This window comes from Carassius gibelio, chromosome A1 (assembly GCF_023724105.1).
Source record: "Carassius gibelio isolate Cgi1373 ecotype wild population from Czech Republic chromosome A1, carGib1.2-hapl.c, whole genome shotgun sequence".
NCBI lineage: Eukaryota > Metazoa > Chordata > Actinopteri > Cypriniformes > Cyprinidae > Carassius > Carassius gibelio.
The window spans coordinates 4693649-4707314 of NC_068371.1; the positions used below are offsets into that span (position 1 = coordinate 4693649).

Below are 13666 nucleotides of genomic sequence, written 5' to 3' on the forward strand. Positions count from 1 at the left end.
GTAATAAGATTTGCAGATCTCTTTTGGTGATCGACAAAGTGTACCAAATCGTTTCAAGCAGGGATGCTCATTTTCAGTTCCAGCTGTTCCGGCACACTTTTCTGTGTTTTTGGGGATCTCCATTAGCTGGTTCAGGTGTGTTTGATAAGGGTTGGAAGTGAACATTGTGAAACGGTAGATTTCCTGGAATAAAATTGACCATCCCTGAATTAAAATGGAAATGTTACATTTAAACATGCAGTTCTTTTTCACCACTAGGGGGCAGCAGTGCAGATGGACCAGATGTTTAAAGTGATGGAATGGCATCTGAACACCTGTGTTACTGTAATATGGCTGAAACTGCCAGGTTTTGCTCAACATGCCCATTAAGTGCAGTGAAGATTTTCCTTTTATTATTATTATTATTAGTAGTAGTAGTAGTAGTAGTAGTAGTAGTAGTAGTAGGAAACGACTAAGTAGAAGTGACATGCATGACATGATACAGCTTGCTGAATTGGTCATTATTGCCACACTGCAGTGATGTAGAAATCTGCAAAGTCAACTGAGAGGAAATATACTTTATTTTATGTCTTTTCTTCATAAATAGGGTGACATAGGGTGAAATGGGATGAATATGTTTCATGATTGATTGCCCTTTAAATATCAGCAGAAAATCAAATGTTAATAGTTGCCACGAGGGCAGCTGTCATTCCAAATGTTTTAATCTGCATCATAATCATGCATCACAGTGGATATGATCACGCTTTAACATCCAATTCATCTTTGGCAAATGAAAATGCTCCTCTTAAAAATAAGCCTCTTGAATACAAATTAATTACACAAACCTAGTTCTTAATTATTATTTTAATTATTGAATGTTAATTACAGAAAAGTATACTGTTCCAAAATTGCTAAATTATTTGCCAGGTTCTGTCGTCGCACTTTAATTAACCAAGACACTTTTTACTCTGCACTCTTGCAATTTTGTTCTGATAGGTTTGATTATAAATCATAACACTATTATGGCATTACACAATACATGTCATATAACAGTTTGAGCCTGTGTATGGACACTATCAGGAATGTTATGTTATGGTATCGAAACGAAATGGTTTTTCGTTTTTAAATAATAATTTAGTAAAACATATATAAAATCTACTTAAAATATTTATTTATAATTTTCTTATTTCAATATTCTTGAAATCTGTCTCTATTTCAGTTGCTGTTGAATCGTAAAATAAAATGTTAAATAAATTTGAGTGTAAAATACACAAAATCAGAATTATTATACTCAGTAATATAAAATAGGCCACACTGTACAATAACCATAAGTCATGTGGGCATTCATAAGCAGTGCATAAACTCATTTAAATGTGTTTTATGGCGCATATGACTGTATTCTCAGTGTCTCACTGGACATTAAAAATCTGATAATAAATAGTCATAAATTGAGCCCCTTTTACTTTTATAGTGATTTTGAGTCCTAATAATTCATAATTCAACTCCTCCAGTACAGTGTGGATGCACAGTGCAAAAAATAATAATAATAAAAATGTATTTTTTTTTATAAGTTTCTCAATCACACCACAGACTGAGAAGCATGCCGCTCCTCCTCTGTGTAACGCCTGAACTGTTCCCCTAGCAGCGGCTCCAGGCCCTCGGCCGAGCGGTAAGAACGAGCCCGAACAGCACACCCGATGACTCCGCCCACTACAGCCACAACAAGCACCACGGCAACAATCGCTATGGTGATGATCTCTGAAATAGTGTATGCCCGAGCTAAGGAGGGAGAAAGAGAGAGATTTTGTGTTTATATCAAACCACAAATGTATTACGGTGGACAACATTTTTTAAATGCATAGTGAAATTGCCACTGCTTTCCTGTGTGCACTTCACTCTCCAGTCCAGTAGGTGGCAGAAATGTATCCTTCGGCATTGGTTTGCTAACCACCTTTAAACCAGTGACAGGACAAATTGGGTCCTCCCTAAAAATTGTGTCTCTTTTAGGACCCCAAGTGATCCCATTGGCTTAATATGCATGTGTACTCTCTTTGGCATGATTTCTTTCAGTGTTCTTCATTGAGTGTTGAAGTGAATTATAATGTATTGCAATTATACTGAATTCACACAGCTGGATATTAATTCAATGAGCTACTTTTGTGATGCACAGAAGAAAAAAGATGTAAGGAAATGATGACAATCTTAGTTTTAGGGTGAACTATTCCTTTAACTTTAAGTTCGGTTAAACTAAAAAAGATTTACAGAAAGGAATATTGTTAACACTTTAGAATAATGTTGTATCATTAACAGATATTTATGAAGGAAGTAAAGCAGGACTAATGAGTGAACTACAAATGTAACACTTCAGCCACTTCTATTAGCTAATATCGAAACAAGCTGAACTAATCAGTAAGAAATAGTGAATTTAGGAATGAAAAACTTCCTTAATAGACAATCAGTAATTACTGAATGAGATGGGGCTAATTATGAAATAGCTATTATTTCACACCAATTAATTACCAATGAATTACTTGCATTTTGGAGGAACTAGTAATTATCTGGACCATTATTTTAAGGTGAAGAACCTTTCTTTTCTTTTTTTTTTTAAATAATAATCCAGATCACTAGTAGTTCTTGAAGAGTTAGATAACACTTGAGTAATTACTAATGCGTCTTATGACAACGTTGAGAATAAAAAAGACAACTGTTTGGGGTTCTGTTCTTATTTAATAGTAACTAAAGTTTTAATGTACTACAACTCATTTCGTCCTGCATAGTAGCTAATCTATTAATGACAGATTGTTATTCTAAAGTGTTTAGATTTGGGATTTTAGTTTATGGCCTTGTTATGGATCATTTTTTTCTGTGTTGCTATTACTGATTACTCACTTGGCCACTGAACCTCATAGGTGTAGCCCAGGTTGTCTGGGGCAGCGACGAACATTTCAGCATTTCTGACTGGCGGCCAGAAAGGAACCATATTGAACTCTCTGTTGTGCCCAATCGGAGCGTTTTCTTCAGGATAGACCACTGTTCCTGCTGTGTTACAACAAAGATCACCAGTTAGAATGCCACTGAAATCTAAACCTCATTTTGGTTATTTATTATGTATGTGTGTGTTTACCAGCAGTGTGTCTCTGAAGCCATTCATCAAAGATGGCATCAGTGAACGTGTGAAGCAGGACAAAGATGGGGTCGTTTGGTGACAGGTGAGTCTGTCCACCTGTGCCATTGAGAAACAAATGAGCCAGGTTGTGCAGACTCCTCACTACTGGGTCGTAGTTTCCCTGGGGAGCACTGTAACCTAATGACACACAAGAACACTAATGAAAAGTCTCCTCGCTTCTCCGAAATGCTGCAAAGACTTTATGCAGGTGATTATTTGGTGTGCTAGTTTCTTTTCCTATGGCTTCAAACATTTTTCAAAAAACATTTTTAAAAGAAGTTTTATTTACAGGTGTGAGTGTATCATACCCTCAATAGTGTTCCTGAAGCTTTGAGAAGAAGTTGAGTAGTAAGGTGGTGTGTCGAAAGTGTTCAGCTCGAGACAGTCAATGATGTCCTGTGGTTCTGGTAACCTCTGAACCATGGGTCGAGCCACATTACCGGCAGGGTTTCTTCTGATCGGACTTGTCTCTGTACCTGAAAACATACCAGGTAGAGAACTTTTGAGATATATATACGTATATATATATATATATATATATATATATATATATATATATATATATATATATATAGATTATTATTATTTTTTATTTTTTTAACTATTCAAAAATACATTCAAATGCAATTCAAACACACTGACTTGAAAACACTTCAATAATTAACGTGTTTTTAAGTATTTTAAATTCAAATGCATTTTGGTATTTTATGTGGGTCATGAAGTTAAATTGTCAGAATGATACTACTGTCACGAATCATTATTTTTTTTAAAGATGTCTCTTAAATGTCTCATATTATGTAGGGAAACACTTATAAGGAAATTAATATTTTTATACATTAACACAGCTAATTCACTGCTTTTAATATTTGAAAAATTTTTGTCCGCCAAATCACGTGTGAAAAGCACAGTCATGTGATCCAACCAACAAATAGAAAAAATAAATACCGGTACATATATATATATATATATATATATATATATATATATATATATATATATATATATATTTTTTTTTTTTTTTTTTTTATTTCAATAATTAAATCATTTAAAAAAAATTACCCCTTTTAGACAAACAAGACTATGTGTCAAGGGCAATATGTCTGGTAAAATATCAGATAACCTTTTATAAGTTAAGATTTCTTTAGATTGTAAAATCATGTGTCATATGGTGTGACTCTCCCAAAACTTGATGATGTTTAATAAAAATAATTGTTACCTAAAACGTATCAAGACAAGACAAAAAATAAATAAAACAATTTTTTTAACTGAAATTAAAGTGAATATGGAAAAAACAACAGTGTCTTACTGATAAAAATAACACTGGTTACACTCATATATTCATTATGTTAGAAAAATAATTATTCAATTTTGATAGATGCACCACATTATTTTTTTTAGAGTAATTAATTAAAATTTTGACAAAAAATATTGTAACCATGTGAAATCAAAATGAATAAAAAATATGTGTATATATATATATATATACATATATATATATATACACATATTTTTTTTTATCATGATTGTTATCTGTCTTTGATCTATGAATCAAATCTTTTTCTGAGGTCCCACAGCCTACAATCACATGATCCTAATCATTTTGCCCATATAAGGTTTGCTCTTTCTTCTGAGCTTTCAAAATGCCTCAAAGGATTAGTTTGAACAGCATGTGAGCAGTCTTAGGTTTTGGAATGCATGTGTGTGTGTGTGTGTGTGTGTCTTATAGTTGCAGATGGTCTCCGATGTCTCAAACTCCCCCACACTCTCACAGATCTCCCACCAGAGAGAGGACACAAAATTAGATGTGTGTTTCTGCTGTATTCTGTATATATGTGTGTGTTTTTGGTATGTTGTGTGAGTGCGTCGTACTGTTGCAGATGGTCCCCAGTGTCTCATACTCCTCCACACTCTCACAGATGACTCTCCACTGAGAGAACACAGAGTTGGAACTGATGCCATTGGTGTCAAAGCTGCTTCTGGCTCCCAGCAGGTCATCTGTGCAGATATCACACTCACTGCCTCCTATTGCAAAGTTCCAGTATGGCAGGGCAAACGACGGATCCTCCAGCATGTCCTGTGCACACACACACACACACACACATGCGTAACCCAACATGTCCCATTAGCTGATACTTTTATCAATGATTAATAGTTGGTATTTCTGCTTACTGCACAAGATAATCAGACTTGCAAATAGATTTTTCTTGAATAGAGCTTAAATCTTACAAAACTTTAGAGGATTATCTTCATAAAAGAAGGAAAATGTAGAAATGAGGATTAAAAAAAATCTTTCATTTAATTAAATTCAAAACACATTCTCTTAATTTTTATTTTATTTTTTATCTTATTTCTCAAGTAAAGTTGATCTTAGTATATTTTGACTTCAGATTTTTTTTTGTTTCTTTATTTTTTTATTTACATATCTACTTACTTAGAATTTATTTATTTATTTATTTTATTAATTAATTTAAAGATAAATACTCTTTGCAGGTCTTCTATAAGAACAAAGTATTGAAGCCCATTTCCAAAACATGAGAAAAAACATTAGTTAATCATACAAAAGTCGAAATTCATTATGATATATACATTTATTATGATCATTTAATAAATTATATTTATTATTTATTACTAAGTCAAAATTGTGACATAAAAAGTGATAATTATGAGCAAAAGTTGTATCTGGTATTTCAAATTATGTCATCATGTTTATATGTCATAACTTGTCTTGGCATGCAATTATTGTGACTTTTTATAACATATGATGTAACAAAGCATGAATACAGAAGGAAAGATTCAACCCAAAAAATGAAACTTCTATCATCATTTACTCAACTTCATGTCATTCCAAACCTGTATGACTTTCTTTCTTTTTCTCTTTCTCTATTGTTCTTACTTCTCTATTGGAGATTTCAAGCTTTTAAAAGAACATCAAAGCATCATAAGAGTGGTCTAAAACCAAGAAGAGACACTGTATAGGGCAGATGTCATCAAATTAAATTTCACCCGTTTCTCCTCAGAAAACTTGATATTTCATACTTGTCATATGAACTTCTTTAATGATACTTTTTGCATATTTTTCCCAGTCGCTACATTTGCATGGAATAGAGCAACCAATGTATTATTTAAAATATCTCCTTTTCCCCCGTCTCATACACTTTTGGAATCACATAAAACATTTTTTCATTATTATTATCTGTTTTTGGTCACCTGCATGTCTCTCTCCAGTTGCAACAGGTGGTACCGGTGCCAAGTGACAAATCCTGGTCCTTCGTGAGAGAAATCCACACCTCCGAAGCTCTGCTGGCCCGGACCCATGTATGTCTTACTGACCGAAAAGTAGTGGGTCCAGACAAAATAATTATAAATGGTGATGTTCTCAAACTGTACACTTGCTCCATCCGGGCCGAAAATCTCCTGATAGCGGCGGGTACAGATGACCAGGTCAGGATGGACAGTTCTTTTAGCCTGGTCCAGGGCGTTCACAAAGGCTCTTTTCTCATCTGCAGACATCTGCATGACGTCACGTCTCACTGAAAAACAGAAACAAACCCAGATGAGAAAGAAAGCTAAGCTTGCAAACGTCACATGCTGTATATATTTACAGTGCATATCTGTATACATGTTTATCATGAGTATTCAAGCATATGGATGTGTGTCCTCACCCACGGTGACTCTTTGATCACAGTTTGGCCCTGTCAGACCGTGTCGGCATCGCCCACAGTTAAATCCACTGAAGTTTCCGTTGCATTGACAGGTTCTGTTGAAGAACCGAAGTGGCCATCGTTCTCTATCATCCCGCCCATCGTGAGGATACTGAGGCCCGTGCGGCCGGCGGTCAGCAGTAATGGACACACATTGTCCTCTCCCGGTGCTGGATCCACACTCATCATTGGGCAGTCCAGTAGGTGATGGGCAGCAGGTGCCACTCCGCAGACCTTCTGGTGTCACACACTGACGTGGGAACTGAGCGTGCGTCAGTCCAACGCACATTAGCACTAAACACACACTCTTCCACATCCTAGAAAGACATTACAATATGGGACCACATGCGTTAAAATATGCTCAAAGGGATAGATCACCCATTTACTCACCCTCGTGTCAATACAAACCTGTATCAATTTTATTTCGTCAGTAGAACACAAATAGTAGGCAGAATAAAAATCATAAAGGTTTGGAGCAGCATGAAGGTGAGTAAAATAACTTGGGGGATAAAATATCCAATTTAAATTGCATAGATTGTGAATGTTAGGTCGTTTAACTTGCCAATATCTATTAGTATTAATATTCAGTCATGCATTCAGTTTATACTTGTAATATTAGCAAACTATTTAATTAGAACACTAAAAAACGTATTTGGTTTTGTTTTCGCATTATTTTATCTAAACATCATATAACAAGATGAATATAGAAGCAGCATTTTATAAAATATTAAGATTGAAATTTCAATCATTTGAATTCATTATTTTTCTCATCCTGTTTGGAAAACTGTATATTATTTGTTTTATGCATAAACATCACAGAAGTCTGTTATATGCATATAGTATACTTTAAAAAGAAAAAAATGCTAGTCAGTTCATTTTAGATTTTGTATTTTGTCTTATTTAATTTTGTTATATTATTATTTTAGAAAAATAAAACATTAAATAAACGATATATAAATATATAGCATTTTATTTTATATATTATTATCTTATTTACATGTATTTTGTAGTTTGCCGTTAAACTGGATAAATTAAGCATTGAGACAATTATTTCACTATGAAGAGTTATGGTTATGGTTATGGTTATGGTTATGGTAACAAAATTGCCCTGATAAAGTTGGGTGATCTTTTAAGATCAGTGCTGAATGTGCACAGTAGGATATACTCTTACTACAGAGGATAAGGAAAATGAAAGAAATGTATCACTTTCAAAGAGAAACAATGGAAAGCAACATATGATTTCTTTCTCACTCTTTGATATAGAATTTTCCATTTTTAGTTTTTTTTTTTAAGTACCATAAGCTTGCAGTTGTATAGCAGCCTTTTAGAAGCGTACAAGGATATAAACAGTTCCAACGTCACTACCTCAAACTGTGTCACTCAGTGGCTAGTTATGTCCTCAGAGCAAACCCACACAAAAGGATTGAGTTAATGGTAAATTATTTCTTATATTGATTTGTCATATTGTCTCTTATGTAAAAGGTTCCTGACAAAATTGTGTGACGCACAATGTCTGTCTTCAACCAATGCAGTGATAAAAAGAGTAAAAAATTATACAGGACATAAAAATAAAAGTAAAGTGCGTACCTTATATCACCCGTTCTTTCTTTTCTACCCCAATCTTTCTTTCTCCCACTCTCTCTTTCTTCTGTGGTGTAGTGCCCCCTGTGCTGCCCCCTGGCCTACTCTTTTATACTTACACCCCTCCTGACTGCACTCATCTCTCTGACCCCTCCATCCCGTGATCAGCAGTCAGGAGAGAGAGAGAAGGGGTAAAAAGACATTATACAACTCTCCTTTCTCTTCAGTGAATATGGCTCTTCATTTGCGTCTTTTGGTTTGACCTTTTCAGTAGTCTGATAGATTAGTGGTCTTTGCTTTCATAACAGGCAAAATAGTGGACAGAAACCAACCATTTATTAAAGAAAAGACACGTGTCTCATGGCTTTTACAAGAGGGTTGTTCAGGAAAGATAGAAAGACATTAACTCCTTAAATTTCAATTATTACATATGCCAAACTTATCTATATATATATATATATATATATATATATATATATAGATAGATATATTTTATTTTATTTTTTTCTATGGAAATTGTTTAATGCAATACATTTGTGTGAAAAGTAACTGTTCTGCATCAACAATACAAAACAGCAGAAAATCTAAAGCCAAAATTTATCTAAAGGTCCAAATTTCAGATTATTTGAATTGCATAAAAAAGTCCATCTATTACACAATTTTATTATCAAATAAATATCAAATAAAATTAAAAAGCTTAATGTGTTGCCAATCATACATTAAGGAAACAAGAAGCAAAAGATTATACAGTACAAATAAACTAAAAGCATTTTAAAGACATATAAACTATGATTGACTGAAAATGATTGTTCAAAGCGTGCCACATTTTTACCATGTTCAGATATTTTTAACTGAATGTAAATGTAAGTGTTTCACAATTAACAGTTTTATGCTAATCTGAAGCAGTTTGAAGAAATGCATAAAACTAAATCTTACTTGTTTACTTGTTTACTTTATGTATGACTGACAAATATGCATCAGATTACATTTATTAAATTTTTTTCTTTCTTTTTTTCTGTCCAAATGCATGGAATTTTATATTAAACTCAGATACATGTCTTAGATTTAGGCCTAAATAAATTTTTGGAGTGCAGGACAATACATTGGTACATACGTATTTTATCATGTTTTTCAGTAAAAATATCCAAGATCAATATACTTGAGAAGCAAAAATATAATAAAACTTGTTTTTCTCAAATAAATATTCAGTTAAGTGTATTACCCCATGGGCAAATAGTTGTTTATTTTAAACATAAATCATGTTAAATGTTAGATGTTTTAAACAAGAAAACACTCAATAAAAACTAAAACCTAAACATATTCTATGAAAACAAGTCTTAATATTTTATGCTGTTTTGCTTTAGCAAGTGCATTTATCTTTTTACCCCCAAATATTTAAATATTTTAACGGTGAAACCAACCTAAAAACTGATAAAACTCTGCTTTTTCACAAATAACGGTCATACTGTACAAAGAATAACACAGGTGTGACATTTGGTGTCAAGGCTAACTAGACCGTTCAATACACATAGACACACTGACTCAGACAGTCAGACTCTCAGTCACATACACACACTTATATGATTAAGAATCATATTCCTTAAGGTCAGCAATGCTAAACAACTGAGGTTCTGGGGTCACAGGATGAATTCTTCTCTATGGAATCCAGTGGGATAGTTGTCATAGCAATGTCCTCCTGCTGGACCTGTGAGTACTCTGGAAGGTCATCTGCAGCGGTTCTGCAAACACAAACTATCAGTCACAGCGCATATGTGTGTGTGTGTGTGTGTTCATAATCAGGGTGAGTATGTGTGGTGATATACTCACTGTTCATCGATTGAAACGGTGGTATCTGTGTTATTTACGTCCCCTTCTATACCTCCGTTTCCTCTAGTACAGATCTTCTTTAGGGCCACACTGCTGCTAACAAATATATTGGAATATTATCTTTAAAACAGTTCTTTCAATATACATTACCTATTATTAGCCAGAGGAAGGTGGTCCTTCGTTCTCGTTTTATCATTTGTTACAATCATTTCTCATTATATATATATATATATATATATATATATATATATATATATATATATATATATATATATATATATATATATAATGTTTGTTTTTTTCAGAAGAGAACTGATTCATTTTAAATGCATATATCTGCTAAAATAATAATCAGAACTACTGTTTTCAATGTGATAAAAATAAATGTTCTAAAGATTGGAATATTCAGCTTTGTCATAACATTAATAATTTACAATTTTAAATTTACTGAAAAAATGTTTATTGTAATAATAATTCACAATATTGATGTTTTTTTAACAAATAAATGCAGCCTTGGTGAACTGATGCCTTACAAATTCTGTAAAAATCTCACCAAACCCAAATGTTTGAATGGTATAGACTGCTTCAAAGCTATCAAACAGGGACTACAAATTCATTCAAGAACACTCCAGTGTTCTTATAGTTCACTCGTTTGAGTCTTAGGAATCTTGTTATGTATAAGTCACTTTTGATCAAATCATCTGTCGAGTGGATTTTGTGTGTGTATTTATTAACACTCTGTATACAGTCTATATTGTTCTTATATATCTCATCAATCACTGTAGTCATGTTCCAATACCTACTTCTCCTTTCAAAGATCCTTATATTTCTAGAATGCACACACAAACCTATTTGGCTTGGTCCTGCACTTCAGAATGTAGACAACGGTGACAGCAGTTTGCAGAATGAGAAAGAAAGCTGCTGCTATGGCTCCTATCTTCCATGCTTCCTGCCCTGTGGCTTTGCTCTCTGAAGCGTGTCAAATACAGAAAGTTACATTAATAAAATGTACTTTGGTTTGTTTAAATGATATTTCTCATGTAGCTGGCATACGTGTAGAGTCAGTATCTCCGAGTCTCAGTTTGAGATCTGGTGTTGGTGGAAGCTCCTCAACAGTGTTCATCAAAACAGGCACACCATGATTATTCTTGTTTGGGTCCCTGGAGGTGATTATCTCATTTACATCACTGGCCTCATGTGCTTTACCTGTAAAATCTGTTTTACCTGTAAAAGAAGTTTCCACACATTTATTGCGTTACATTTATATGCAGCAGGCGAGAGAAGATTTGAGAGGGAATTTGTGTCATTTAGACTTTGTGATAACAGTCTCCTGCAACTCAGTTGGTCCCTTGGTGTCCACTGCGACTTCTGTTGTGAAATGCGGGAGACATTTAACAGAGTGGTGAAAATTGCAGCAGGAAGATGAGATGAGAGCTGGAGGATATGTATGGAATTTACAATGACGCTCTCACAGTATATTCATCAGGTGAGACAACAGCTAGGTCTAAAAGAGTTCAGTATATTATGGTGCTTAGAAACCTTTGCAAAGAGATGTGTGTTTGTCATCTGCAATGTTGATTTTTGGTTTGAATGGCCGGAGATATTATTATGTAACTAATCTTTGGCTTTTATGAATACTAGGGTAAGATTCCTCTCATCAAACAGCTTCAGATCATGAAATCAGTCTTAAGAGATGCACATTTGATTCACGTATTTATCCCATGCACAGAAATAAAGAAAGTCTGCTTTATCTGAATACAGCCTATTGTGACAGAGGCCATGTGACTCAGTGAAGCATGCAATGCTTTTAGGAGGATTGGAGGGTAAAGTCTATGCTGTGTGGGAATTAAGGTTTAGGGGTGTCTTAGTTTCAGCAGGATGAATGTGTTTCTCGATGTAGGTCACAGGAGCAGCAGGAGCAGAAACATACAGGACAGCGGTTCATCAGAAATTAGGCTCTGGAGCTTTGGACAGACACCAAAACTGACCCCACTCTCACTGGTTCAGGAAGATGTAAAAATGCAACAAGATCTCATTAATACTCGTAGATGTTTTTTCATCAAGTGTGGTTCTACATTTTTGTATAATTGTATACTCTAACATGTACATTATTAAAGCAATGTCTGTGTTTAAAATGCGTAAGAATAACGTTAGAGACATTCTGTATAACTGTGTATGAATTACTTTAGGCTAACAGAATATTGAACTGAAGGAATTAATATAATTAATTAATAAAATTCATTAAATTAATTAATGCATAATTAGTAATGCATTTACCAGATTTGACAATTTCTGGTGACATTCAGAATGAACATTCAGAATGAACTTAAATTATATATATATATATATAATTAAATAAATAAAAATTAATGCTTTGCATATGATTTCGATGAGTATATATTGTATGTTTCAGTATATGTACAAATGTTATGTACAAAAACATATGAATACTAATAACATTGGGCTATAAAATGACACTGACTTTGTAGATTTACTTATTGCTTATTTCAATTAGTTTTTGTCAAGCAGAGGGAGATATGATTAGTGTTTGCAGGTGTTTGTGTGGGCTTTATTATTCTCCATACTCCTAAATGTACTTACTTATCCTTACTTACTTACTTAAACTTACTTATCCTTTGATTAAAGAAAACAAATGCTATTCTGCAACATCATTCTATTCTGATCTATTCTATTATGTTTTGAAAGATTGAAATGAAGTGATACCATCTGAATCCCCATTGAACACGGTCTGACAGAGCACTGTGTTTCAGTGTATTTCAGCGTGACTGTGTAATTAATGGTGGATAGATGACTCAGAGTGCACCCAGGAGCCAGTCATCTTCAGAGATACATGTTATGAGCCTTTTCGCTGCTCTAAACTGAAGGGATGCCCTTAGGCAGCTTAATTGCTTTGCTGAATATTGTAAGTACAATGATCAGACAGTGAAAGTCTAATTGCATTAGACTCGAGGGAGGAAAACACCATCACAATTGGGAAACAATAGCTAACTAAAACTATGGAGTAGAACTGCTCTAGAAAATATTACAGCAATTGTAGCTTAATGGTTGGAGATTGAAATGTATCACGATTTTTAGTTTGAAGTTGTTTGGGGTGTTAAATGCACTTAATTATAGATTCATTACCGGGTTCCTGTTGAGTTTCCTTTGGTACTGTTTTGGCGGATGGGGGAACCTCCTCCTGTGTTGAAACTTTCTGGAGTTGTGCCTCAGATCTGGAATGTTCCTCCTCTCTTCTTGCTTTAACTTCAGTCACACCTTCTTGAGACTTTGCTACTTCCTGTTCTTCCTCTTCCTGTTCTACTTCATCCATATCAGACACACCACCATCTGTACCCATCTGTGCTGTTACTGCCTGCCATTCCTCTTGACTATGCTCTGATTCTGTAGCCCA

General features: G+C 34.1%; 2 protein-coding genes across 2 annotated transcripts in view; both read right to left on the reverse strand.

Moving 5' to 3' along the window:
* Positions 1-542: 542 nt before the first annotated feature.
* Positions 543-8506, reverse strand: LOC127963951 (5,6-dihydroxyindole-2-carboxylic acid oxidase-like). The gene is made up of 8 exons (XM_052564092.1): positions 8434-8506; positions 6808-7163; positions 6353-6675; positions 5015-5219; positions 3454-3621; positions 3104-3283; positions 2869-3018; positions 543-1758 (listed from the first exon to the last, which is right to left on the reverse strand). Exons 2-8 carry the CDS (start codon positions 7160-7162, stop codon positions 1559-1561), a joined length of 1581 nt encoding a protein of 526 aa, XP_052420052.1. The 5' UTR covers position 7163; positions 8434-8506; the 3' UTR covers positions 543-1558.
* Positions 8507-9965: 1459 nt separating this feature from the next.
* Positions 9966-13666, reverse strand: part of LOC127964016 (uncharacterized) — a 6299-nt gene continuing 2598 nt past the window's right edge. The window contains exons 2-6 of the mRNA XM_052564190.1: positions 13399-13666; positions 11308-11478; positions 11103-11223; positions 10255-10347; positions 9966-10166 (exon numbers count right to left, since the gene is read on the reverse strand). The exon at positions 13399-13666 is cut by the window's right edge and continues 761 nt beyond it. Coding sequence (XP_052420150.1) covers positions 10043-10166; positions 10255-10347; positions 11103-11223; positions 11308-11478; positions 13399-13666 — 777 coding nt within the window. The 3' untranslated portion in view covers positions 9966-10042. The remainder of the gene's footprint in view (positions 10167-10254; positions 10348-11102; positions 11224-11307; positions 11479-13398) is intronic.

Coding starts and splice junctions, on each gene's coding strand:
- LOC127963951 (XM_052564092.1), bottom strand. CDS start 7,162: ATGTGGAAGAGTGTGTGTTTAGTGCTAATGTGCGTTGGACTGACGCAC. Junction 5,220..6,352: donor AACTGGAGAGAGACATGCAG/GTGACCAAAAAC, acceptor GTGTGTGCACAG/GACATGCTGGAGGATCCGTC. Junction 3,622..5,014: donor ACTGGGGACCATCTGCAACA/GTACGACGCACT, acceptor GTATGTTTTCAG/GTACAGAGACAAGTCCGATC.